The sequence below is a fragment of the Schistocerca cancellata genome, chromosome 5, assembly GCF_023864275.1.
Source record: "Schistocerca cancellata isolate TAMUIC-IGC-003103 chromosome 5, iqSchCanc2.1, whole genome shotgun sequence".
Lineage (NCBI taxonomy): Eukaryota > Metazoa > Arthropoda > Insecta > Orthoptera > Acrididae > Schistocerca > Schistocerca cancellata.
Genome location: NC_064630.1, coordinates 646398964 through 646426744, shown reverse-complemented (window position 1 = coordinate 646426744; position 27781 = coordinate 646398964). Strand labels below are relative to the sequence as shown.

Below are 27781 nucleotides of genomic sequence, written 5' to 3'. Positions count from 1 at the left end.
TCCCGTAACGGTCAGAGCTTACCACATGTTAATTTGAGGTACGTATACCAGACTCACCTCATGACAAGGGTGGATCACACACGAATTTTGTGGTATAATTTTATTCTGTGTGTTATTTCAGTATCATATGAAACAAGGTGAGTATGACTTGATTTTGATGTAGTACATGTGACAGTAGCCTCGCCATGCCTTGACGCTAATTCTACCTCACCCTCCCCTCAACGCATTGATCAGAGTGACGAAATTCCGCGGGCGTGTCAACCCCGGCTGCGAAAACTGGAATTACAGTGATGTGACAAAGCTGTTGGACGACCCGGCTCGTGCATAGTTTTCTTTTTCCCCTGCTGTCTGTTACGTTACCACTCTCCCACCTGAGCATAAGTCTACAGTGTTTGCGGCCAGCCAGCTTGGGTCTGTAACCCGAATTTCCCCCCCCCCCCCATCGTTTAACGCACCTGCCAGTAGCCGCTGTCATGTGCATTACTGCATCCCTCAGCCCCCTCCTCCGCTCCCCTATTGACATTCGTCAGTGGAAAACGTCGCAGACAGGAAACCATTCTATCTCTCAACAGCGTTCCATATTCTGAAGCTGTGCTTGAAATTGTGTGTTCTTATAGTGATTTTAAAATGAGTAAAGCAAATTGTCTGCTAAAAACACACGTTATTAAGTACGAAAGAGAATGTAGAAATTATGTGGTTAGGTGGACATCAGCCAAAAGATTTCTTGATGTCTCAACTCAGTGAAAAGAAGAACAGAACTTCCAGCAATATATCATCGTTAACACTGACTAGTCGGAAGCAAAAGTTATTTTGTTTCTATTGTGTGTTGGTTGATGGAGCATTATGGACAACAGATGGCTGTCAGGATCTAAAGCATTTGCGTAAACGAATTAAGAAACATGAGGAAAGTGGATTACATTAAGAAAATTCTTGTAAATACAAAATGTTCTGCACCATTAATATTGCTGCTCAGATTGAGTCAGCTTATGAAGTGTAGATTCAGAAACATAATCAAGTAGTTATTACGAATAGAAACATACTAAACATAGTAGCAAAGTGCTTAACGTTTTATGGAACTGATGAGTTAGCACTAAGAGCTCCGAATGAGAAACGGGAGTCAGCTAACCGTGTTAATTTCTTAGATTTGTTATCTCTTCTTGAAAGACTTGAGACAGTGTTAGATAAGTTCTAGTTCTTCGATCTGTAAATATACATCATACACTATACAAAATGAACTTTTAGACTGTATGTATCAAGATTACATTGAAGAACTGATTAAATACAATAATGCTGCCGCTTTTGTCTCTGTACGCTCCAGCGAAACAACACATATTACCTGCAAAAGTGTGGTTGTCAATATACTGTCGTGTATGAAGCGGTTATAGGCGCTTCAGTCTGGAACCACGAGGCTGCTACGGTCGCAGGTTCGAATTCTGCCTCGGGCATGGATGTGTGTGATGTCCTTAGGTTAGTTAGGTTTTACTAGTTCTAAGTCTAGGGGACTCTTGACATCAGATGTTTAGTCCCATGGTGCTTAGAGCCATTTGAAGCATTTTGAAGCGCAAGAAACCTGCTGAAAGGTTCCTTTCCTTTTGTAATAAATGATACAAATGAAATTTACATTACAACAGTTCGGAACAATTCATTTGTAAAGTTATTGATTTTTTATCTGGGCCGCGCCAACGAAAATGAGAACCAGCCACCAACGTCTCATGATGAGGCTGCACACCAAATAGGAAACCGGGGCTAAGTTAATTTCCTCAATAAACGCCGTAAACGTAATATGCACTACTGGCCATTAAAATTGCTACATCAAGAAGAAATGCATATGATAAACGGGTATTCACTGGAGAAATATATTATACTAGAACTAACATGTGATTACATTTTCACGCAATTTGGGTGCATAGATCCTGAGAAATCAGCACCCAGAACAAACACCTCTGGCCGTAATAAAGGCCTTGATACGCCTGGGCATTGAGTCAAACAGAGCTTGGATGGCGTGTACAGGTACAGCTGCCCATGCAGCTTCAACACGATACCACATTTCATCAAGAGTAGTGACTGGCGTATTATGACGAGGCAGTTGGTCGGCCACCATTGACCAGACGTTTATAATTGGTGAGAGATCTGGAGAATGTGCTGGCCAGGGCAGCAGTCGAACATTTTCTGTATCCAGAAAGGCCCGTACAGGACCTACAACATGCGGTCGTGCATTATCCTGCTGAAATGTAGGGTTTCGCAGGGATCGAATGAAGTGTGGAGCCACGGGTCGTAACACATCTGAAATGTAAAATCCACTGATCAAAGTGCCGTCAATGCGAACAAAAGGTGACCGAGACGTGTAACCAATGGCACGCCATACCATCACGCCAGGTGATACGCCAGTATGGCGATGATGAATACACGCTTCGAATGTGCGTTCACCGCATTGTTGCCAAACACGGATGCGACCATCATGATGCTGTATACAGAACCTGGATTTATCCGGAAAAATAATGTTTTGCCATTCGTCCACCCAGGTTCGTCGTTGAGTACACCATCGCAGGCACTCCTGTCTGTGATGCAGCGTCAAGGGTAACCGCAGCCATGGTCTCCGAGCTGATAGTCCATGCTGCTGCAAACATCGTCGAACTGTTCGTGCAGATGGTTGTTGTCTTGCAAACGTCCCCATCTGTTGCCTCAGGGATCGAGACGTGGCTGCACGATTCGTAACAGCCATGCCGATAAGAGGCCTTTCATCTCGACTGCTAGTGATACGAGGCGGTTGGGATCCAGCACGGCGTTCCGTATTACCCTCCTGAACGCACCGATTCCATATTCTGCTAACAGTCATTGGATCTCGTCCAACGCGAGCAGCAATGTCGCGATACGATAAAGAGCAATCGCGATAGGCTACTATGTGACCTTTATCAAAGTCGGAAACGTGGTGGTACGCGTTTCTCCTCATTACACGAGGCATCACAACGTTTCACCAGGCAACGACGGTCAGCTGCTGCTTGTGTATGAGAAATCGGTTGGAAACTTTCCTCATGTCAGCACGTTGTAGGTGTCGCCACCGGCGCCAGCCTTGTGTGAATGCTCTGAAAAGCTAATCATTTGCATATCACGGCATCTTCCTGTCGGTTAAATTTCGCGTCTGTAGCACGTCAACTTCGTGGTGTAGCAATTTTAATGGCCAGTAGTGTATATATATGTATATGCAGCGCTCTGTTATTAATCTGTATCGTTGCACTGATAAAACGTTTCGTAGTAGTGTACAACAGTTCGGAACAATTCCGTTATATAGTTATTCTTTTTTATCTGGGCCGCACCAACGAAACTGAGCACCAGCTACCACCGTCTCATGAAGAGGCTCCACACCAAACAGGAATCCGGGGCTAAGTTAACTTCCTCAATAAACGCCGTAAAAGTAATATAGTTCGTTTTTATTTACGTGCGGTCTGTGCAGATGTGTAACCCAATCTGTTTCGTATTGGACGCCAGCGGGGGCAATTAACGTTCCTCGTCATTTCTCGAGAGCGATGGGCAGCCTTTAATTGCGCGGAAAGTGCGGCGCGGGACAGCCAAAGTCGCCGCCGCGGCTTCCCTCGCGAGGGAAGGCCCGGGCGGCGTCGCGGTGCTGGCTGTCGCCGGCAGAGGCGCTGTATTTCAGCTCACCGGCAGCCGCCGCCAGCGCCGCCACTGTGTCATTAATTGGCCAGCTTCAGCCGCAGGACGCCGCCTCGCCGCTTTCAGCGCGCGCCCTCGCCTGTGAGAATTTAATAGAGCCTTTCCCCGCTACGGCTGCTGCGTCTTGCGCGCCCCTCCGCCTCACCTCCCCCCTTTGTCCCCAGGGAACGTTCCCGGGACAGCCGGGCCACCTCCCGCGACGCACCGTGTCCCCGGCGCTTTCCTTTCCTTGGCTCCTCTCACTCGGAGCGCGCGAGCACAAAGCACAGGACGTGGGCTTTTTGCATTTGCCAATGCCGAGTGGTCGCTCTTGAGTGCTCGAAAGAAAAGACGAAAACGGTTCCCCTATGCTTCTTCGCGAGTCTGTCGCCCCCGAGGTCTGCGCGAAACGTGCATGCCATACATCCCTCCCCCCCCCCCCCACCTCTCTCTCGCTCTCTCGCTCTCTCTCTCTCTCTCTCTCTCTCTCTGAGCAATCCGTTTCCTGTGGTGCGCCACAATTGTCTCTCCTATGCCCAGAACGAAGTGATCGAATTAAAAAGCGTGTGAGAAAGGGATGTAGCCGTTCGCCCCTACCGTTCAGTCTACAGGGTGTTCTGAAAGTCCCGTTACGAACTTCTAGGACTTTTAGACGGCAGTGAGTATATCCTATTTTGAATAGGAACGTATCACCTGAAATGTACCCTTTCCGTTCTACGACGGCTTCACTTCAGATGTGTAACGCTGAAAGTGTCCTGTACCCACCTTTCATTAGTCCGGTAGCCCATTTTCAATAGCATTTGCCGGCCGATGTGGCCGTGCGGTTCTAGGCGCTTCAGTCTGGAACCGCGTGACCGCTACGGTCGCAGGTTGGAATCCTGCCTCGGGCATGGATGTGTGTGATGTCCATAGGTTAGTTAGGTTTAAGTAGTTCTAAGTTCTAGGGGACTGATGACCTTAGAAGTTAAGTCCCATAGTGCTCAGAGCCATTTGAACCAATAGCATTTCTCTTTCCTTTCCTTGTTTATCTTTTCTCGAAATTCTCATAGTGGTGTGATTGAATGAATGTGGTTGTGTGTCACCCTGCTAGACGGTGGCGTAGTCTGCTGCAGAAAGTCTGCGATAGTGATACAGATTCAGCAGCAATTGTACAGAATAGCCAACTCTCCTAGTGGTCAAGTAGGCAAAGAGGTTTGCGCTACTTGTGAGAAATCCACCTGCGTTAGGTTGGTGGCGGAAATGGCATCTTTGGGTTTTCCGGGCCACGAGGAGGGTGGGGATGAAAAAGGGAGGCAGTCTGCCGTCGGTACGGGAAGCGTCCACAGCTGTGCTCCAGCCGAGGAAGAGTGAGTTAGACTGACCGCGTGGCACGTTGTTACTTGGCGAGCGGAGAGCTGTTAGCTTTTGGTCTCGCTTTTCAACTCTGAAAGATTGCTTGCCTTGTCGCAGCAAGGAATGCAAAACTTTGGCAGATTTTTCATTTAGTAAATTTCTATAGCAGACTTGGATCCACCGGAAGAGCGCAACACGAAGGTGTCGATAAGAAGTGAGCACTCGCTTCTGTATGAATGTCTGTTTGCCTTCAGCTGTGCCTGTATAAGCTTTCATTCTTCTTTGCCTTCTCGTAAATTTTCCTTGCTTTATGTATCTTTCGTCCGTGGGGAGCCGACCACGTGGTTGAACATTAGAGTTTGTTGGCCTACCGTCATCACTAACTGCCCGATCTCATGTTTGTTCTAAAGAATGTTAACTGTTCGTGATTGTGTGATGTGATATTGTTGCAACTTGGCCACGATACCTAGAAATTGCGTCTCCACAAACCACGTTGGCACGCGGGTGTACTGCGAAACGTGTACCGTTTCACGAGTTATTGCGATCAGTTATCAGGCAACAGCAGTTGTATGAATGATTCACACCAATGATTTTAGGTGTAGATTATAGCGGTGAATGTATCGAGCCTTTCTTTAATGTTTTAGGAATTAATGTTATCAGCAATTGTGTACATGCCTCACATCCATATCTTAGGAATAAATGATTTTATACACAATTTTCTCTTGCATTCCGAGGTTTTTGCACCTAAGCCACTCACCTCGTAGCTTTCCTGTTAGCACATCCAACGCGTTTCCTTACGCACAGGTCCAGTGACTAGTTTCCCCTTTTATTTAAAAAAAATGCTTTAGATTAAGTCTTACTTTCAGGTGTGTTGCTGGGAGCTGATCTTCTGCACAGCGTTCATGCATGTGCTATTTTATTTTAAATGGTTGATTCTCGTTGACAGTGCACGGGAAATACTATTAATTACATCGCATCCCCTATGAGCGATATCACGACGTACGTATTTTTAAGAGTTTTTGGTCTGTGATCAAATTAATTTATTTTCCGACTCGGCCAAACCTTTGATTAGTTGTATGGTTAGAGTCGGTGGCGACCCTAATCTTCTCACGTTAATTTCACAATCAATAAGCATTTCCATTCCCACTCTTAAGGTAATAACCCGTAGAAACAGGTTAGTTACAACGCGTCCACGTCTTCTCAGGGAGAGAAAAAAGTCTCAGAGGTGCTTGACCTGGTGTGCAATAGGGTAGACAGGATAGCGTGTACTATTTCCTCTGCGGTCGTATGCAAAGTTTAATTTACAAGGTTCCTGTAGAGACAGAATAAATGTACCGGCACGAGTTCTGGCCGCTGCACTAGAAACTGAAGAGATACCAGGAAGGATGGAAAGTGTGTACCAGAACATGCTTCGTAGGTACAGTGTCTGTAACAACGTCGGCGGTCGCCAATCCAGTCACTTTTGTAATGCATCAGTACGTTCAGTAGTCTGTGTTCTTTTCTGTTTCGGAATAATATGAAAACGTTATGTTTAACATGGTTCAAATGGCTCTGAGCACTATGGGACTTAACATCTATGGTCATCAGTCCCCTAGAACTTAGAACTACTTAAACCTAACTAAACTAAGGACATCACACAACACCCAGTCAGAGAAAATCCCTGACCCCGCCGGGAATCGAACCCGGGAACCCGGGCGCGGAAAGCGAGAACGCTACCGCACGATCACGAGCTGCGGACCGTAATGTTTAAGTGTTAATACAAACAAATGTGTTTAAGTGATAAAAGAATATTTCATTATGTTTCCTTTAGAATTATTATATTATAACGGTACTGCGTCACATCTAATACAATTTCTCAGTCTGAAATGGATGAGCTAAACATCTGACTGAAACCGTAGTAGAACGTAAGCGGTACGTTTGCAGACGTGAGTTCCTACACAAAGTTCAAAAATGGTTCAAATGGCTCTAAGCACTATGGGACTTAACATCTGAGGTCATCAGTTCCCTAGACTTTAGAGCTACTTAAACTTAACTAACCTAAGGAGATCACACATATACATGCCCGAGGCAGGATTCGAACCTGCGACCGTAGCAGCAGCGCGGTTCCGGACTGAAGCGCCTAGAACCGCTCCTCCACAGCGGCCGGCCTACACAAAGTATTAAATAATAACTCCCCTCTACACATCCTAGAAGTCTGTAATGGAAATTTCCGAACACCATGTATACGTCGAAGAAGCAACAAAGGAAATAATGTTCCACAATGGGATTAAAATTAAAGGTGAAAGGATGCCATGATACGATTCGCTGATGACATTGCTACACTCAGTGAAAGTGAGGAAGAGTACAGGGTCTGTTGAGTGGAATGAATTCGTTAATGATCACAGAATATGTATTGAGAGTAAATCGAAGAAAGACGTAAGTAATGAGAATTGGCCGAAATGAGGACAGCGAGAAACTTAACATCACGGTTGAACTTAAGGAATTCTGCTGCCTCGGCAGCAAAATAACCCATGATAGACGGAGCAAGAAGGAAATAAAAGGCAGACTAGCTCTGCTAGAAATGGCATTCCTGGCCGAGAGAAGTCTACTAGTATGAAACATAGGCCCTAATTCGAGAAAGAACTTCCTGAGACAGTACGTTTTGGAGCACAGCGTTGCATGACTGTAAAACATGGACAGTGGGAAAATCCGGAAAGAAGAGAATCGAAGCCTTTGAAATGCGGTGCTACAGAAGAATATTGAAAATTAGGTGAACTGATAAGGTAAGGAATGAGGACGTTCTCCGCAGAATCGGCGAGGAAAGGAACATACGGAAAACACTGACAACAAGAAAGGACTACATGGTAGCACCTCTGTTAAGACATCACGGAATGACTTCCATGGTACTAGAATAAACTGTAGAGGGACACAGGGAATGGAACACATCTAGTAAGTAATTCAGGGTGTAGGTTGCAAATACTACTCTGAGGTAAATAGGTTGGTACACGAGAGGAATTCGTGACGGGCTGCATCAAACCAATCAGAAGACTGATAACTTGAAAAAAATGCCCTCTATGTCAGATTACCACTTACATTCAACATCCTCAGTTATCGGAACGCGTAAGACAACATGCTCCACATAATACACACATCAAAAAAAGTTTTGATTCACCCCTGTTCTCAGAACTCCTGAAGATAGACGTTGACTGTTCAGAGATGTCACTCAACCCGCCCAAAGATGTTAACAACCATGCATGAGCAGCGCCTATTAGACGGAGGGGGTCCGACAGCCGATAAGTTCCAGTCATTCCACCAGGAAGGAGGTACACGGCTCGTGTTGTCTGTAGTTCAATCATGCCTAGACGGTCAATACCGCGATTCGAACGCGTCCGCATTTCTCCTTTGTGCCAGGAAGCGCTCTCAATAAAGGAAGTGTTCAGACATCTCGGAGTGAACCAAAGCGATGTTGTTCGGACATGGAGGAGATACAAAGAGACAGGAACTGTCGATGACATCCTTCTGTCAGGCCGCCCAAGGGCCACTACTGCAGTGGATGACCGCTACCTACGCATTGTGGTTCGAAAGAACCCTGACAGCAACGCCACCATGTTGAATAAAGCTTTTCGAGTAGTCACAGAACGACGTGTTCGACTCAAACTGTTCGCAAAAGGCTGCATAATGTGAACTTGGGCCCAACAACATGCCGAATGGACCGTTCAGGATTGGCATCACATTCTCTTCACCGATGAGTGTCGCATATTCTTTCAGCCAATCGTCGGAGACGTATTCGGAGGCAATCCGGTCAGGCTGAACCACTTAGACACACTGTCCAACGAGTGCAACAAGGTGGAGATTCCCTACTGTTTTGGGGTGGCATTATGTGGGACTGACGTACGCCGCTTGTGGTCATGGAAGGTGCTGTAACGGCAGTACAATACGTTAATGCCATCCGCCGACCGATAGTGCAACCATATCGGCAGCATATTGGCGAGGCATTCGTCTTCATGGACGACAATTCGCGCCCCCCTGTGCACATCTTATGAATGGCTTCCTTCAGAAGAACGACATCGCTCGACTAGAGTGGCCAGCATGTTCTCCATACGTGAACACTATTGAACACGCCTGGGATAGATTGAAGAGGGCAGTTTATGGACGACGTGAGCCACCAACCACTCTGAGGGATCTATGCCGAAACGCCGTTGAGGAGTGGGACAATCTGGACCAAACGTACCTTGATCAACTTGTGGATAGTATGTCACGACGAATACAGGCATGCAACAACGCAAGAGTACGTGCTACTGTTCTTTAGAGGTACCGATGTGTACAGCAATCTGGAGCACCACTTCCGAAGGTCTCGCTGTGTGGTGGTACAACATGCAATGTGTGGTTTTCATGGGCAATAAAAAGAGCGGAAATGATGTTTGTGTTGATCTATATTCCAATTTTCTGTACAGGTTCCGGAACTCTCGGAACCGAGGTGATGGAAAACTTTTTTTTTTATGTGTGTATGTTCCAAAACTCCACGCATGAAAATAAGTCTCTTTTGGTACTCGTACCTCGGGTTTTTTCGGTAATAGAAAGGTAGTGTCAAATGTGTTGGACAGCTCTTGGGCTATAGACCATTTGTATAGCCAACAGAAAATTTGTCTTAATGTCATTATCCTACTGTACAGGGTCAAAGTAGGAATATTAGACACTTCTTCTTGCTTAGACAACTGGTACAAATCGGTGGGTTCCTTTTTCTTTTCATCTGTTCTACGTTGAGCCTTAAGAGTATTATGGAACCACCATTAGTTCATGGATGGTCCTCAGAAAATCCCAAAATGGAATTTTTTAACATTTTTTCGTACCAAAACAAGGGCCGCGGATTAGAAGACATTATGCACAGCAAATGGCTGAAATTTTTATGTTATATTCCTAAGATGCCGATTTCGAACAACCTTGAAATTTTTCTCGTTATCTTGGTCCCTTTCCGAGATACAGAGGTTCAATGTTACCCTGCTTTTACTCGAGAAATACGCTCATAAAACTCGGTGGGGGGCGAAAGCGTAGTTTATGAATTGACGCAGCACGGAGAAACATGCTATTAAAGCGTCTCCCTTATCATAAGAAGGGTTATGTGAATCCCATGTTGTGGTACCGAAGTACATTCAAAGCATTTGTGCACGAAAAATCTGGTCTGAGGTGTAAAATTAGTTTTGCGTTTTCATATAAGTAATCAAAATTTTACCAACTCAAAGTTCTTCTCATATGAATGATATGTCCTGCTGTGGCAGGGAAAAGAAGGGAAGTAGAGGAAAAATGTTTCTATCGGAACACAGGAAAGGCAAATATGCTTGTGTTTTAAAAGACTCTGACCGAAAAGTGGCGTACCATTTGCCTATTTCTACCTTCCTCAGCGCCGTTAAAAATTTTCCCAACAATTTTGGCGTTTTTTTATGCTACGAGAGAATGAGCCACTGGCAATGGGAAAGGGACGGAAATGTAATAAAAACTGGAAGATAGAATACAGTGGCTGTGGTATAGAAATAGCGAAGGAGACAATGACAGGGTGAGAGAAACAGAGCGACACATTGACAGTAGAACATAGTGGACAGCGACGGAACAATGATGGGAAAAAGAGTGAAGGAGACTGTGCCAGTGTGAGAGGAATAAAGAGAATCAGAAAGTGGAAATGTGTGAGAGCCAGTGATAATGAGAGATACTAAGAACGAAGAAGATAGAGATAGTGACAGTGATAAAAACAGCAGTAGGAATGAGTGAATGAGATAGTAGAAGTAAGAGGAAGCAACAGGGAGACAGTGACTATGGGAGGAGACAGTGGGAGTAAGACAGAAAGAAGGAGAGTGTGGCTGTGAGACAGGAGACTACGAAAGGGAGACACAAAGACACAATGGCTATGTGTTGGGCTGGACGAGTGATAGACAATGGACAAATGGAGGTGGCTGAGTATGAACGACTTACAGCGATGGACTAGTGGGTTGGTTCAAATGACTATGAGCACTATGCGACTCAACTTCTGAGGTCATCAGTCGCCTAGAACTTAGAACTAATTAAACCTAATTAACCTAAGGACATCACACACATCCATGCCCGAGGCAGGATTCGAACCTGCGACCGTAGCGGTTGCTCGGTTCCAGACTGTAGCGCCTAGAACCGCACGGCCACTCCGGCCGGCGACTAGTGGATGTCAACGATTTACAGTTAGGGCAGCTTATGGTAGTAAGAGGTGAGTTGCATGTTAAATACAGCCCGAATATGTCCGCACCCTAAAATTTTTAAAAATGGTGAAGAAGGTAGAGTGAAGTAGCTCGTATCCCACTTGCCACTCGATTTTAACAGGGGTGTATTCGCCTTTTTTTGTGTTCCAGCAGAGGCATTCTTCCACTCCATAGCATATTTAAAAGTCTGTGTACGAATATGTCGTTGTCTGGGAAGTAAGTCTCGAAGTCTGTCCACAGAGATAACATGATGAACACCTTATAACGAATCACTGTGTTCGTTACGTCGGCGATCGGATCATTTTAGGTTATACCAAAACTTATATCTTTGAAACTAAACGCATCAACGTTCACATTTCGTTGCTCTTTAAGTTTTTTAAAAACAACAAAATGAGTAAAATTTTCTTCTTGTTACCACTTTTGTATCCACACTTCCACCCTGAAAGTCCTTTTAATAATAATCCTGACTGAGATTAACCATGTATTCGTTTATTGACAAAGCGGCCAATTCCTTCTACTAATTGAAGTTTGTGGTTATTCGTTCCAGCTAATTTAGCCGGTATGGTGACGTATTAACTGCGTGCCATCAGCGCTCTATCGAATGAACATTTAAGTCTTTCACAAGTCGCACCTGCAGTGTAATTTTCTTTTTTACGAAGTCCGATTATCATTGCCATTGCCATTTCTTGCATCGCAATTTAAAATTTTCGCGGTCCTGCGTCATCAAGCTTTTACGCTCTCCAACGACAGCTTCTGCGCCTGACTTTCACCAGAATATAAAATTTGAGGGGATAGTTTTCATCCGACACAGCAGGAATTTCATCTCAAGCATTAATTTTAAAATTAATCATAAAACAGTCCAGATCGCAAAGGTACGTTTATTTCAAGATGACCGGTTTCGATCAAAACGTGATCGTCTTCAGACCTTCAAAACTGTAATTTTCTCCGCTCAGGTACTGGGTGTTGTGTTGTCCTAATATCATCATTCCATCCCCACCGACGCGCAAGTCGCCAAAGTGGCGTCAAATCGGAAAACTTGCACCCGGCGAACGGTCAACCCGACGGGAGGCCTTCGTCACAAGACTGCAAGAGAGGTGCGCAGCTACTTTTTAAATACATAAAAAGGAAACAAATAAACATCGCTTTCGGTGTGTGGATGTTGCCCTCTGTGGCGCGCTGGAAAAATAATTACGATATTGTTGGTTTCTGTGGAGATGGCGGACGCCGTTCCAACTATATATCAGCATGACGATTTCCAAAGAGATGGCGGTGAGCATCGATAGTTGCTGTCCAGCAGACGACATTCCACAGATGTACGTAGTTGGTTACTATCAGTGATCCTGTGAGATCACTGGTTACTATGGATATGGTAGACGCTGATCTCAGGCGTTTTCCATTGAGGTAGCGTTCTCGCTTCCCGCACCCGGGTTCCCGGGTTCGATTCCCGGCGGGGTCAGGGATTTTCTCTGCCTTGTGATGACTGGGTGTTGTGTACTGGCCTTAGGTTAGTTAGGTTTAAGTAGTTCTAAGTTCTAGGGGACTGATGACCATAGATGTTAAGTCCCATAGTGCTCAGAACCCTTTGAACCATTTTCGTTTTCCATTGAAGCGGCCACAAACATCGATAAATGAACCTCAGCAGAGAACGCCCCGTAGTTGCAGTCCCAGAACATAAATGTATCCCTTAATGTATGCTTCGATATGTTGTAAATAGTTGCTGATCGTAATTTGCTAGCAAATAACAACAACAGCGTTATGAAAGGCTAGCAATAGTAAAGAAAAATATGTACCCATATTACTAAAATATATTAAGTTGTAACTAGTGAAAAAAATAAGTAACGTCAAAAATTAATTAAGATAACTTCATGACGAACAAGTATAAATTAAAAATACCGTGCTGTGACCTAATGTACCAATTATTTATACAATGTAAATACACAGTACAAATGTAAGAAGATAATACGAAATGTAAAAAGTCACAACCCACTTAATGTGAATAAAATATCGTGAAGCACAATAACAATACGGGTCACAATAAAAGGGAGTGTGAAGAAGGATATAAAATCATGTTTATTTCCTTTTCTAAAGTTCTTTGTATATTTATTTGACAACAGCTGCATTAACAAGCTGTTTCTGCTTTATTGTAAAATTATTCTACGCAACTCTGATATTCAATTTACTAAAGAGTACGTCTTTTTCTACCCAATAATCTCGACTTATATCTGACTGGCTAACTGACATCATACTGTTAGCTGTAGGCGCAGCCTTCAGTATTTAAGAAATAGCTGCGCTGCTCTCTACAGCAGCTGACTGTCTTCATTTAGCGGTTCCTTCTCCGTGTACAGCCATTCTCCATCAACATGGTATATCCATGTTTTGTAGTTTTATAGCTAATTCTAAGTTCTTTCTGTGTATCCCTATAATTCATATCTTGTATCATATTACAGTTTTTTGGAGATAATCATCTGATGATCGAAACCGGTCACCCTGTAGTAAAGGTGCCTTTGCGATCTAGACTGTTTTGTAATTAATTTCAAATATTCTGTTTTCATCGCTGACTTTGTCTAGCAAAGTTTTCAAAAATAATTACTCTAAAAAGTCTACAGCTTCATGTTATTCTTACCATAGGACTGCTGTTGTCAATGCGATGTGTCACACCTCTCGAACAATTAATACTAAAAAATTTCGCGGTAATCATTTTGTTCAGAGGGATACAGTAAAATGTTCACTGTGTTGTTGAAACTGTTTTCAATATGACTACGTTTAGTTATTAGATTCCGTACAATAAAACTGCATTTTGAAATCGATGACAGTATGTTGATTTGAATTTCTCATTACTCTAAAGACGTTAGAAATAATGTGGTGTATCATGCTATGAAGATTCAGAGCATGGAAATATTCTGAAACGTAAGCTTTATTGTTATTTTTAAACCGGGCAATATTTTACCACCTTGCTACAGAAAGCTTCTACATATGCACATATGACTACTTTGCGTTGCGGTTTCCGGCGCTCATGGAGAACAAAAATCAGGCGGTATTTATCCTCCCACATTAATTAATATGAACGTGAAAGAGTAATTTCAGAATGAAAATTATGACTCGCACTTAATTTTGGTAATTAACGGACGCAACATTGTTTTTGTTTCAAAAAGTGGAGGAACTGGCGGTTCAGGCTCGTAAATATGGCCCACTTAATTAGCGGAGGAGAAATTGCGCCGCGTCCACGGCGCTGTCAGAAAGCCAACTCCGGCGAGCGCCGCACGGCCAGAAGTTTCGGCCCCAACGGTTTTTGCAGAACAATTTCGCTAACTATGGCTCGGCTCTCTGCGAGTCAGGGAAGTTTCGCGATATATGCGGAGATTAAATCTGGTTGCTAGAGAATTTTTCTTTTTCTGTTTTATGTATCAGCACAGGACGTACGTACGCGATACGGAAATACTTTTTTGATTCCATTATTTCGTGTTGGCGACGCTAGTGAGACTCCCTGTGATGATACAATGGAGTGAAGAGCAATAGAGGTAACACAGTGGTTGAGGGGTATCGTAAATTATAAAAAGGTTGGTGAAATACTTGGTGGTCCAGGTTGAACTTTCAGTACTAAATTGAAATCTGGGTAATTTTTTTCCTATCAAAGATAGTTTCTGAGTTATTGCAACTTCGTTTCTTTATATTTCTGATAAGTTTCAAGACACATCAAATACAATTTAAAAAAATCTTTTTATCATCATCATCATCATCATCATTTAAGACTGATTATGCCTTTCAGCGTTCAGTCTGGAGCATAGCCCCCCTTATACAGTTCCTCCATGATCCCCTATTCAGTGCTAACATTGGTGCCTCTTCTGATGTTAAACCTATTACTTCAAAATCATTCTTAACCGAATCCAGATACCTTCTCGTCGGTCTGCCCCGACTCCTCCTACCCTCTACTGCTGAATCCATGAGTCTCTTGGGTAACCTTGCTTCTCCCATGCGTGTAACATGACCCCACCATCTAAGCCTGTTCGCCCTGACTGCTACATCTATAGAGTTCATTCCCAGTTTTTCTTTGATTTCCTCATTGTGGACACCCTCCTGCCATTGTTCCCATCTACTAGTACCTGCAATCATCCTAGCTACTTTCATATCCGTAACCTCAACCTTGTTGATAAGGTAACCTGAATCCACCCAGCTTTCGCTCCCATACAACAAAGTTGGTCGAAAGATTGAACGGTGCACAGATAACTTAGTCTTGGTACTGACTTCCTTCTTGCAGAAGAGAGTAGATCGTAGCTGAGCGCTCACTGCATTAGCTTTGCTACACCTCGCTTCCAGTTCTTTCACTATGTTGCCATCCTGTGAGAATATGCATCCTAAGTACTTGAAACCGTCCACCTGTTCTAACTTTGTTCCTCCTATTTGGCACTCAATCCGTTTATATTTCTTTCCCACTGACATTACTTTCGTTTTGGAGATGCTAATCTTCATACCATACTCCTTACATTTCTGATCTAGCTCTGAAATATTACTTTGCAAACTTTCAATCGAATCTGCCATCACAACTAAGTCATCCGCATATGCAAGACTGCTTATTTTGTGTTCACATATCTTAATCTCACCCAGCCAGTCTATTGTTTTCAACATATGATCCATAAATAATATGAACAACAGTGGAGACAGGTTGCAGCCTTGTCTTACCCCTGAAACTACTCTGAACCATGAACTCAATTTACCGTCAACTCTAACTGCTGCCTGACTATCCATGTAAAGACCTTTAATTGCTTGCAAAAGTTTGCCTCCTATTCCATAATCTTGTAGAACAGACAATAACTTCCTCCTAGGAGCCCGGTCATATGCCTTTTCTAGATCTATAAAGCATAGATACAATTCCCTGTTCCACTCATAACACTTCTCCATTATTTGCCGTAAGCTAAAGATCTGGTCCTGGCAACCTCTAAGAGGCCTAAACCCACACTGATTTTCATCTTTTTATTAGGTAAAAAAAAAAAAATGTCCTGTGAGTAGGGTCTCCTGTCGGGTAGACCGTTAGCCAGGTGCAAGTCTTCCGATTTGACGCCACTTCGGCGACTTGCGCGTCGATGGGGATGAAATGATGATGATGATTAGGACAACACAACACCCAGTCCCTGAGCGGAGAAAATCTCCGACTCAGCCGGGAATCGAACCCGGGACCTTAGGATTGACGTTCTGTCACGCTGACCACTTTTCTTTTCTTTTTTTTTTCCAAATCTCATTTTGTTCGCTTTTGTTCGTTGCATCTGCTCGGGGCGGACGTCGTAAGATATCCGTTTAAGTTCGTTATTGGTCGATTTACTCAGTTTTTTTTTTTTTTATTACAGAGGGCAGCTAACCTTCTGACTGAACACGCTGAGCTACCGTGCCGGCACCACTCAGCTACAGGGGGCGGACTTTTATTAGGTTATCATACAGTATTATTATAGTATCTGCTTCGTATCATTTAATTTAACTGAACATTCCCAGAACACTGTGTGACTTTTTTGTCTCAAATCATAATGCAAGATTAATTCGGTAACTTTATATACGAGGGCAGTTCAATAAGTAATGCAACACATTTTTTTTCTGAAACAGGGGTTGTTTTATTCAGCATTGAAATACACCAGGTTATTCCCCAATCTTTTAGCTACACAACACTATTTTTCAACGTAATCTCCATTCAATGCTACGGCCTTACGCCACCTTGAAATGAGGGCCTGTATGCCTGCACGGTACCATTCCACTGGTCGATGTCGGAGCCAACGTCGTACTGCATCAATAACTTCTTCATCATCCGCGTAGTGCCTCCCACGGATTGCGTTCTTCATTGGGCCAAACATATGTAAATCCGACGGTGCGAGATCGGGGCTGTAGGGTGCATGAGGAAGAACAGTCCACTGAAGTTTTGTGAGCTCCTCTCGGGTGCGAAGACATGTGTGAGGTCTTGCGTTGTCATGAAGAAGGAGAAGTTCGTTCAGATTTTTGTGCCTACGAACACACTGAAGTCGTTTCTTCAATTTCTGAAGAGTAGCACAATACACTTCAGAGTTGATCGTTTGACCATGGGGAAGGACATCGAACAGAATAGCCCCTTCAGCGTCCCAGAAGACTGTAACCATGACTTTACTGGCTGAGGGTATGGCTTTAAACTTTTTCTTGGTAGGGGAGTGGGTGTGGCGCCACTCCATTGATTGCCGTTTTGTTTCAGGTTCGAAGTGATGAACCCATGTTTCATCGCCTGTAACAATCTTTGACAAGAAATTGTCACCCTCAGCCACATGACGAGCAAGCAATTCCGCACAGGTGGTTCTCCTTTGCTCTTTATGGTGTTCGGTTAGACAACGAGGGAACCAGCGGGAACAAACCTTTGAATATCCCAACTGGTGAACAATTGTGACAGCACTACCAACAGAGATGTCGAGTTGAGCACTGAGTTGTTTGATGGTGATCCGTCGATCATCTCGAACGAGTGTGTTCGCACGCTCCGCCATTGCAGGAGTCACAACTGTGCACGGCCGGCCCGCACGCGGGAGATCAGACAGTCTTGCTTGACCTTGCGGCGATGATGACACACGCTTTGCCCAACGTCTCACCGTGCTTTTGTCCACTGCCAGATCACCGTAGACATTCTGCAAGCGCCTATGAATATCTGAGATGCCCTGGTTTTCCGCCAAAAGAAACTCGATCACTGCCCGTTGTTTGCAGCGCACATCCGTTACAGACGCCATTTTAACAGCTCCGTACAGCGCTGCCACCTGTCGGAAGTCAATGAAACTATACGAGACGAAGCGGGACTGTTTGAAAATATTCCACAAGAAATTTACGGTTTTTTCAACCAAAATTGGCCGAGAAAAAATGTGTTGCATTACTTATTGAACTGCCCTCGTAATATCGTCTTTTAATAGCAAAAATGTCTTTATTGGATCTTTAGCCATGTTTATCTGATAGGGCAATACAACCCTGGGGAAGTAGTCCACGGAGCCCATCACTTGTATCTTCAGAGAATGATGGCACCGCATATCCTGCTGATTTTCTTCAACCCTGACACTCAACATCGCTTTATTTTTGGTACTGGTAGCTCGTTTCCTTTCGAGGAAGTTTTCTGTCGTCTTCTTGAAATATAACCAAATTCTCAATTGTGTTTAATGTCCAACGTTCTTCGAAATGTCCATTGTCCTAAAGCTATAGCAGCACGAATATCGAGCGAGGTGGAGGAGTGGTTAGCACACTGGACTCGCGTTCGGGAGGACGACGGTTCAACCACCGTCCGGCAATCCTGATTTAGGTTTTCCGTGATTTCCCTAAATCGCTGCAGGCAAATGCCGGGATGGTTCCTTTGAAAGGGCACGGCCGGCTTCCTTCCCTAATCCGATGAGACCGATGGTCTCCTTCCCCCAAACAACCCAACCCACGAATGCTTCTTCTTTTATCTTTGCTGCTGGAAGGCGCTACCACTTTGTGCCAAGTGGCGGCAATAGAATATTTTCCCAAAATACCAGCCTACCGGAGTGGCCGAGTGCTTCTATGCGCTTCAGTCTGGAACCGCGCGTTCGCTTCGGTCGCAGGTTCGAATCCTGCCTCGGACATGGATGTGTGTGATGTCCTTGGGTTAGTTAGGTTTAAGTAGTTCTAAGTTCTAGATGACTGATGACCTCAGATATTAAGTCCCATAGTGCTCAGAGCCATTTGAACAATTTGAACCCAAAATACCAGATTTTTCGCATTACATTTTTTTATTCTTTGCGTTTTCAGCCTCCGCTCGGTCCATTCCTCTTCCTTGTAAAGAAATTTCCTGCCTTATTTAACTCATCGCGAAAGGAAACATTCATCCTTCGTATTGTCTTATTTGCTCCCCCGATAATGATGATTAGTTTAAGTCTGCCTCACAGTTTCCAGTTGTGTTCATTCAACTTCACTGAACTTAGCATACCACCTAAAACCTTATAACAGTCTCTATTAAAAGTAGATGGAGTACAATACTAGAGCTGAGGGCATTTTATTTGCATTGTGGATAAAAACGTCGTCGAAACTTATTCATGACGCATCCATTAAAAGTCTTCAACCCTATGAACTGCTCTCAAACGTAGCCCCAATAACGAAGTTCTATTTCCAAACTTGAGTTTCCCGTGGAAAACGTGTTCGGAATCACCACTTTCATACCAGAAGTAAGACCTTCGTAAATAATATTATTATTTTATAGATATAGAAGTAATATTGTATCATTATTGTTCTGAAGATGGTACGCACTCCTTACATATTTATTTTCTGTTTGCTTTTAGCCTTTCATATAGGCAGAAGCGCCAAAGAAACTGGTATAGGCATGCGTATTCAAATACAGAGATACGTAAACGGGCAAAATACGACGCTGCGGTCGGCAACGCCTATAGAAGACAACAAGCGTCTGGCGCAGTTGTTACTAGGGCTATTCGGAAAGTAATTTCCGATTGATCGCGGAATGGAACCCACTTTGAAAATCAGAAATATTTTATCTGCAGCAGTTAGCTACAGCTTCCAGCCACAGCTCTACGTGGTCACCACACAGACATTTGTCATAGCGTTGTACCAACTCCCAATACCCTCGTCATAGAAGGCAGCCGCCGGTTCTTCCCGCCAATTCTCTACGCTCATCTATAGCTCGTTTTCTGTGCGAAAATGTTGTCTTCATCAGGCGAAATCTCTCGACTGGACCTCATTCTTGGCGGGAGACACTATTTTCTACGCATCTTTATGTGCTCACCATGCACTCAGAACTGAAAACAGCGAAGTGATGCAACCGACAGGCATACTAGAGACACTGTCGAACACATATGTAAAAAGCTTTATTAGATTTTTACAGTGGTTTCCATTTCTTGACTGATCGGAACTAACTTTCCGAATATCCCTCGTAGATCGGCTACTGCTGCTACAACGTCAGGTTCTCAAGTTTTAAGTGAGTTTGAACGTGGTGTTATAGTCGAAACCCGAACGGTGGGACACAGCATCTCCGATGTAGCGATGAAGCCCTCGTATTCATGTAATATATTCTCAGGCAACTGGCCACGGCAACTCGAGCTTTCTACGATTACCTCCATTATACTGTATTCAAGAGGAACGGAAGAAAAAGTTGGAGGTATTCACCAAAAGCTTGACTTTAATTTGTAATTTGTCCTGGCCGAAGATTCGAGAATATTGAACATGGAGATATCATCATAATCTTCAAATCAAAAGATTTGGAACAAAAGCTTGGTAAAAATGAAATAAACTTGCAAAGAAAATTAATGAACATTAGTAATACTCAGTAAAATGTTCTGAGGATATAAAGAAAAATTACCACTGATGGTGATAAGAACAATCCATCAACGAAAGTATCCCAGAAGACCTAATGAGCAACAAAATACATTGGGCTGTTTCTCGAGGGGATAATAAAATCAAAATAATGACCAAATATTCAAGAAAAGTGTAATCTCATAACTGTACTTCCTGGAAAAGAAATGGGAGTGACTGCTAGCCCCTGCTGTATCTTCTTTCAGTAATTTTCTCAGTTCATCGACAAACGTTGTATTGAGACTGTTATACAGTGTAGCGATATAACTTAATGACAGGGAAACGGTTCTCCCTGCAAGGATAGTGAAATTACTGGAGCTGAATACCAAAAATATTTATGACTTGTCACATCACTGCAGTCGCTTAGCCGTATACTTCTACTCCGAAAATGCACATATATCACCACGCAATATAGTGCAGATCACTGAAAGAAAGTCTGTTATTTCTAATTATCTTTCTTACAAAACTGATTTGTAAGCCCTGCTAGCTGGCAGCTCTTCCTTCTTTCTTGGTGGACGCATATGTTCATTATAACACTGAAGAGAGATGAGGAAACATGATTATAAGCTCATCGGATAGCTATGATAAATATAAATGTATTTGTAAGCTCCCCATATTCATCTTAAGAGCGATGTGCAGTACTACTGAAAGGCATCTTCTCTGTATCGACAAAATTTCTTAGAGCTTTCTTATTAAGAATATATAGTAAATATTCTTAACAGCCGTACAGTTTATTATAAGATAGTCTTGAAAATAATTCGAGTTTTACTTACAAGATCCGAAGCTTCCCCATGTCCTCGAAGTCCGTCTCGAAGATGACCGTCAAGTTGTTTCCTTGAAGATCTCTGAAACACAAATAACAAAAAATCAGTATACAAATTGTAATAAATCCGTTTATGTTAACAAAAACAGGATGAATTTGGTGATTCTTGTTGAATGACGCAGTTTTGCATGGAAATAAGGTAGTATCAAATAGTTCAGACTAGAGACGCTTTGTCACCGAGAATATGAAAAAGCAAAGATATGAATGAGAGGACACAATGGACTATTTGTTGTACTGAAGTAGTTCTTTCATGCATATCGTAAATATTAACGAGAAAATCGAAATATAATCATCAGTGGAAGCTCATGAAACTTACGACTTAGTAAGTAATTGAGTTATCGATCCCCTGCTTAGGTTTTTGTACGACGTCCAAGAAGAGGTACGAATCTTTGACAGGAGAGAACCGAGATGTCAACTTCGAGCTAATGGTAGAAAATAATTTAAGCAAATAAATCAGTGTTAACAAGTGTGCATAGTGTTATTTCACGAAACAAAAGCCCACTAATCACGTTGGTTATTAGGGGCAATGAACTCAAACAATAAGACAATTTAGAAAGCCTTTTTATCGTATAAATAGCGACCCGGCCCGGCTAATAGCGGGTAGCGTTAAGTGTCTACAGCCAGAAGACTTATTCGGCGTAGCGTTATGAATAAATTTTACGTTAAGCAACTGAATATCATCGCTTTCATGTAACTTACAGGATGTAAGCAGCACAGAGCAGGAAATCTGTCTGAAAACTTGAATGTAATGTGTTCCATGTGGTATCGCCGTTTGGAGTGACACCCGATGGCAATGATGGGAGCACACAATGATGTAAGTAGTTTATGTTTACAACCAACGTAAATATTGTACGTGAATCATGGGTGTATGTGTGTGAGTGATTGAATATGTATCGTATGCTTGCTGAGACGGCACAAATAAAATAAAAAATAAGAAACACACGTGATGTACATGTTTAGCTCGTGTTACAGCAGTCCTCCTGTGAAGCTTAGTATGCACTGTTGACACTCACTGACGCAATTCTTTGTCGTGGACTTTCTCGCCGTGCCACGCAAAGAATCGTGTCCACATCTCGGTTTGATTCACGGAAGGGAGGAAGCTTAAGTTGAACCATCTGCTGCACCGCTGATAGAACGTACTATAGTTTCTCGAAAAAGGTTTTACTTTTACCATCAAAAAGAAAACACCATAAGTTTTGGATTGGCATATTTTTCACTAAGCAACTTTTCTCAATCAGCTGCAGGGAAACTATTGGTTAAAATATTTGATTAATTCAAATTGTAAGCCTCCCATCTCTGCCTGATGACGAGGTGTTATGTTTTCGTTATTGGTCGCATTTATTACGACACTTCAAAACTGGGTAACTCCCTGCCTGTTGTTCAAAGAATCTGCAGAGGATTAAGAGTGCTAATTACGATTGCTTATCTGAGACAAGCAGAAATCGGCAGACTGAAATTGACATTATATTTCGAAATATACACTGAAGAGCCAAGGAAACTGGTACACCTGCCTAATATCGTGTACGGCTCCCGCGAGCTCGCTACGCAGAAGTGCGGCAACACGACGTGACATGGACTCACTAATGTCTCAAGTAGTGCCGGAGGGACTGAGACCATGAATCCCGCAAGGTTGTCCATAAATCCGTTAGAGTACGAGGGGGTGGAGATATCTTTTGAACAGCACATAGCAAGGCACCCCAGATATGCTCAATAGTGTTCGTGTATGGTTAGTTTGGTGGCCAGAGAAAGTGTTTAAATTCAGAAGAGTGTTTCCTGGAGCCACTCTGCAGCAATTCTGGACGTATGGGATGACGCATTGTCCTGTTGGAATTCCCCAACTCCGTCGGAATGCACAATGGACAAGAATGGATACAAGTGATCAGAGAGTATGCCTACGTACGTGTCACCTGTCAGAGTTGTATCTAGACGTATCAGGGGTCCCATATCACTCCAACCGCACAAGCAACACAGCATTTAAGAGCCTCCACCAGCTTGAATAGTCCCTGCTGACATGAAGGGTCCATGGATTCATGCGATTGTCTCCATACCCGTACACGTTCTTACGCTCGATACAATTTGAAACGACACTCTACCAACCAGTCAACATGTTTCCAGTCATCAACAGTCCAAGGTCGGTGTTGATGTGCCCAGGCAAGGCGTAAAGTTTTGTGTCGTGCAATCTTCAAGGGTACACGAGTGGGTCTCCGGCCCCAAAAGCCCGTATCGATGATCTTTCGTTGAATGGTTCGAACACTGACACTTGTTGATGGCCCAGCATTAAAACCTACGGCAATTTACGGAAGGGTTGCACTTCTGTCACGTTGAACGATTCTCTTCAGTCGTCGTTCGTTCCGTTCTTGCAGGATTTCTTTTCGGCTGCAGTGGTGTCGGAGATTTGATGTTTTACCGGATTCCTGGTATTCACAGTACACTCGTGAAATGGTCGTACGGGAAAATCCCCACTTCATCGCTACGTCGGAGATGCTGTGTTCCATCGCTCGTGCGCTGAATATAACACCACGTTCAAACTCAAATCTTGATAACCTGCGATTGTAGCAGCAGCAAACAATTCAACAACAGCGCCATACACTTGTTGTCTAATGTAGCCGTTGCCGACAGCAGTGCCGTTTACGAATTTCTGTATTTGAATACGCATTCCTATACCAGTCTCTTTGGCGTTCACCGTGTACCTCCACATAACTGAGAGGTGAATAGAAGGCAGAGTGAAAAAAAAAAAAATATCAGCCGGGGTAGACCCCACCATCTTTCGGCTTCCAGCCACACACTATACCGCTCGACCACCATACCCGATGCAAACCACATTCCCCTTTTTGCGTTCTCAGGCACTGCTGATCTGTCGAGTTAGGGCGACTGTTCACTAGGCGGCAATGGCATCCGAAGTGCCTGAAAAATAATGAAATGTGTGACATCACCTTTATGCACGTCCTACCTTTATGCACGTCCTATTTTTGAAGCACCATTTCAATACTAGCTCTGTAAACAACGGTTCCACGAATTACTTTCAAAAAGTACACACATCAAAAAAAGTTTTGCATTACCTCGGTTCCGAGAGTTCCGGTACCTGTACAGAAAATTGGAGTAGAGATCAACATAAACCATCAATTCCGTCCTTTTTATTGATCATAAAAACCACACATTGCATGTTGTACCACCATACAGCGAGACCTCAGAGGTGGTGGTCCAGATTGCTGTACACATCGGTACCTCTAATACCCAGTAGCACGTCCTCTTGATTGATGCATGCCTGCATTCGTCGTGACATACTGACCACAAGTTCAGCAAGGCACTGTTGGTCCAAATTGTCCCACTCCTCAACGGCGATTCGGCGTAGATCCCTCAGAGTGGTTGGTGGGTCACGTCGCCCATAAACAGCCCTTTTCAATCTATCCCAGGCATGTCCGATAGCGTTCGTGTCTGGCGAACATGCTGGCCACTCTAGTCGAGCGATGTTGTTCTCCTGAAGGAAGCAATTCACAAGACGTGCACGATGGGGGCGCGAATTGTCGTCCATGAAGACGAATGCCTCGCCAATATGCTACCGATATGGTTGCACTATCGGTCGGAGGTTGGCATTCACGTATCGTACAGCCGTTATGGCGCCTTCGATGACCACCAGCGGCGTACGTCGGCCACACATAATGCCACCCCAAAACAGCAGGGAACCTCCACCTTGCTGCACTCGCTGGACAGTGTGTCTAAGGCGTCAGCCGGACTGGGTTTCCTCCAAACACGTCTCCGACGATCGTCGGCATTAAGGCATATGCGACACTCATCGGTGAAGAGGACGTATGTCAATCCTGACCAGTCTATTCGGCATGTTGTTGCGCCCATCTGTACCGCGCTGCATGGTGTCGTGGTTGCAAAGATGGACCTCGAGATGGACTTCGGGAGTGAAGTTCGCATCATCCAGCCTATTGCGCTCAGTTTGAGTTGAAAATGACGTTTTGTGGCTGCACGAAAAGCATTATTCAACATGGTGGGGTTGCTGTCAGGGTTCCTTCGAGCCATAATCCGTAGGTGGCGGTCATCCACTGCAGTAGTAGCCCTTGGGCGGCCTGAGCGAGGCATGTCATCGACATTTCCTGTCTCTCTCTGTATCTCCTCCACGTTCGTACAACATTCTTTGGTTCACTCCGAGACGCCTGGACACTTCCTTTGTTGAGAGCCCTTCCTGGCACAAAGCAACAATGCGGATGCGATCGAACAGCGATATTGACCGTCTAGGCATAGTTGAACTACAGACAACACGAGCCGCGTACTTCCTTCCTGGTGGAATGGCGAAGTGATCGGCTGTCGGACCCCCTCTGTCTAATAGGCGCTCCTCGTGCATACTTGTTAACATCTTTGGGCGGGTTTAGTGACACCTCTGAACAGTGAAAGGGACTGTGTCTGTGATATGATATCCACAGTCAACGTCTGTCTTCAGTTCTGGAAACCGGGGTGATGCAAAACTTTTTTTCACGTGTGTAGAAGACTGTGATACATACTCATTGGTTCGACAGATCGTCTGTAACTCTGTTCCGTGACTTAGAAACAATAACAAACAAGTTGCTTCGTTTAAGAAGAAGCAAATCTTGTTTTGTCTTGAGCTAGTGAAGGAGATTTACTAAAGTGTTCGAGTCTTTCACCATTCAATGACGCCACGGTCACCACGAGTATATAGAAAACTGAATAAACCGCATTTGCAAAAGTTAGTGAATTCAAGATGTGAGAAACAGCAACAAACCAGCAATGATGTTACGTCCCTAGTAACAACATCTGATGAAACTGTGACCTCGACTTCTAGCGACTCAGAGGGGTAAACACCACATATATTCGCAAGAAGAGGCTTCCAAATTGTATCCTGGATATTGTCAAGCTCACTTACAGGTTTCCAGCCGATCTTCAAAGTGCAAAAAAGTTTTTTCAAGACAAAACCCAGAATCCAAATGAGTCTCTAAATTCTCTCATATGGAAAAAATGTCATAAAACCTCATTTTCGAATGCTAAATTTGTCATAATTGCAACTTATTGTGCATTTCTTGTATTTAATTAAAGGAAAGTAGGGAGGATGAAGATATTAGAGAGAATGGGTTTTAAGACAGGAAATTTCACTCAAGACATTTGAGTAGAATAGATTTCGAGCAACTCTCTACAGCTGAAAAATTAGTTGAAGACCTGGTACAGGAAAGAAGGTAGAACGCAAGAAACCAGAGCAGAAGCCTTGAAGGGAAAGAGGAATCTGTTTACAAATCCAGGGCCCTCTGAAGAGGTGACAAGAAAAAAACTTTAGGTTGAACTTTAAATTGCATTTACTGAAAATTGTATGTTATAGAGTTTACATACCATTTTCTCAGAATCTACGAAGACAAGAATTATGAGATTTTGTACACTTATTTCTGTAAACCCAATAAATGATGTCTCTTTGGTATATTTTGACAAACTGAGTGCTAGCTGAGATATGGTGTTAAGTGCTTGGAATTTTGCATGAATTTTATATTATACTTACAGAATCATAATTTAAAAATATTACCATTCTTCTGTTCGATATATTCAAAAAAGTTCATGAGAGAACCTTAATATATACAATGACATTAAACGGAGAAAATTCCGTTTCCGAGAAAAAAGTATACACAATATTTTTTGAAAAAAAAATTTTTAATTCCAGATAAACGTTCGAAGGAACTGAACAGTAAATGTGTTAATTTCATGTAAAGCACTGTGCAAAATTTCATTGTGATATCTTCAGAATTGTAGATTTGGTTCATCTTGTAAATAGTGTGTGTTTTTTCACGAACACACCCTTAAAACAATACCACTAACAGATTATGGAGCTAGAAGATAACTAATGCACAAATAAATATTTCAAGGGAAAAAAGACGTGTGTGTGTCTCTTCCAGAATGAATTACTATGAAAGAAAACATCGTACGTGACGCACAAGTGTAAAGGAATGGTCTGTGGAATGAATAATGTCGTCTTATTTCTACTGTAAAATTCAGAGCGGTTATTCGGTTGATCCGACAGCCCGTCGGACGTGCTCCACATTGCGTACGAGCAGTTGCGGCCGCCTGCGAGCAATAAGCTGTCGGCCCTCGGCAGTGGGCGTTCCGCTTGGACGCACTTGCGAGCGCGATGCCTGCACGCACGGATGGCCTGTTTAATATCGGACGCAGCTGCAGATATTGTGTGGCCGAGAGTTCGCTAACGAGACGGGGGCGGCGGCAACAGGCCGCACTGTTACGCCAAACTGCGCCAGTAACAGGCCGCAGCGCAACGCCAAACTCCGCCGCCCGTGGAGGCTAATTGCGCCTCTGCCACAGCCCTGTCCCTGTTGGCTTCTCGCAGCGACGAGCAGGTGGCTGCCAGGACAACAACCCGAGGCCGCCCACGCACTAATGTGGCGCTTCGCTTCAGTATGGTCTCAGGTGGCGTCGTCTCCTAGTACAGCACTATGTGTACTGATATGGTGAAAGGTCT

The 27781-nt window shown here is 43.7% G+C and overlaps 1 protein-coding gene across 3 annotated transcripts in view; it reads right to left on the bottom strand.

Moving 5' to 3' along the window:
• LOC126187475 (protein slit) overlaps window positions 1-21319 on the bottom strand; it is a 793364-nt gene extending 772045 nt beyond the window's left edge. For all 3 annotated transcript variants that reach the window (XM_049928576.1, XM_049928578.1, XM_049928577.1), the window contains exon 1: window positions 21254-21319. In XM_049928576.1, the coding sequence (XP_049784533.1) occupies window positions 21254-21273 (20 nt within the window). In that variant the 5' untranslated portion in view covers window positions 21274-21319. The remainder of the gene's footprint in view (window positions 1-21253) is intronic.
• Between the last annotated feature and the right edge of the window lie 6462 nt (window positions 21320-27781).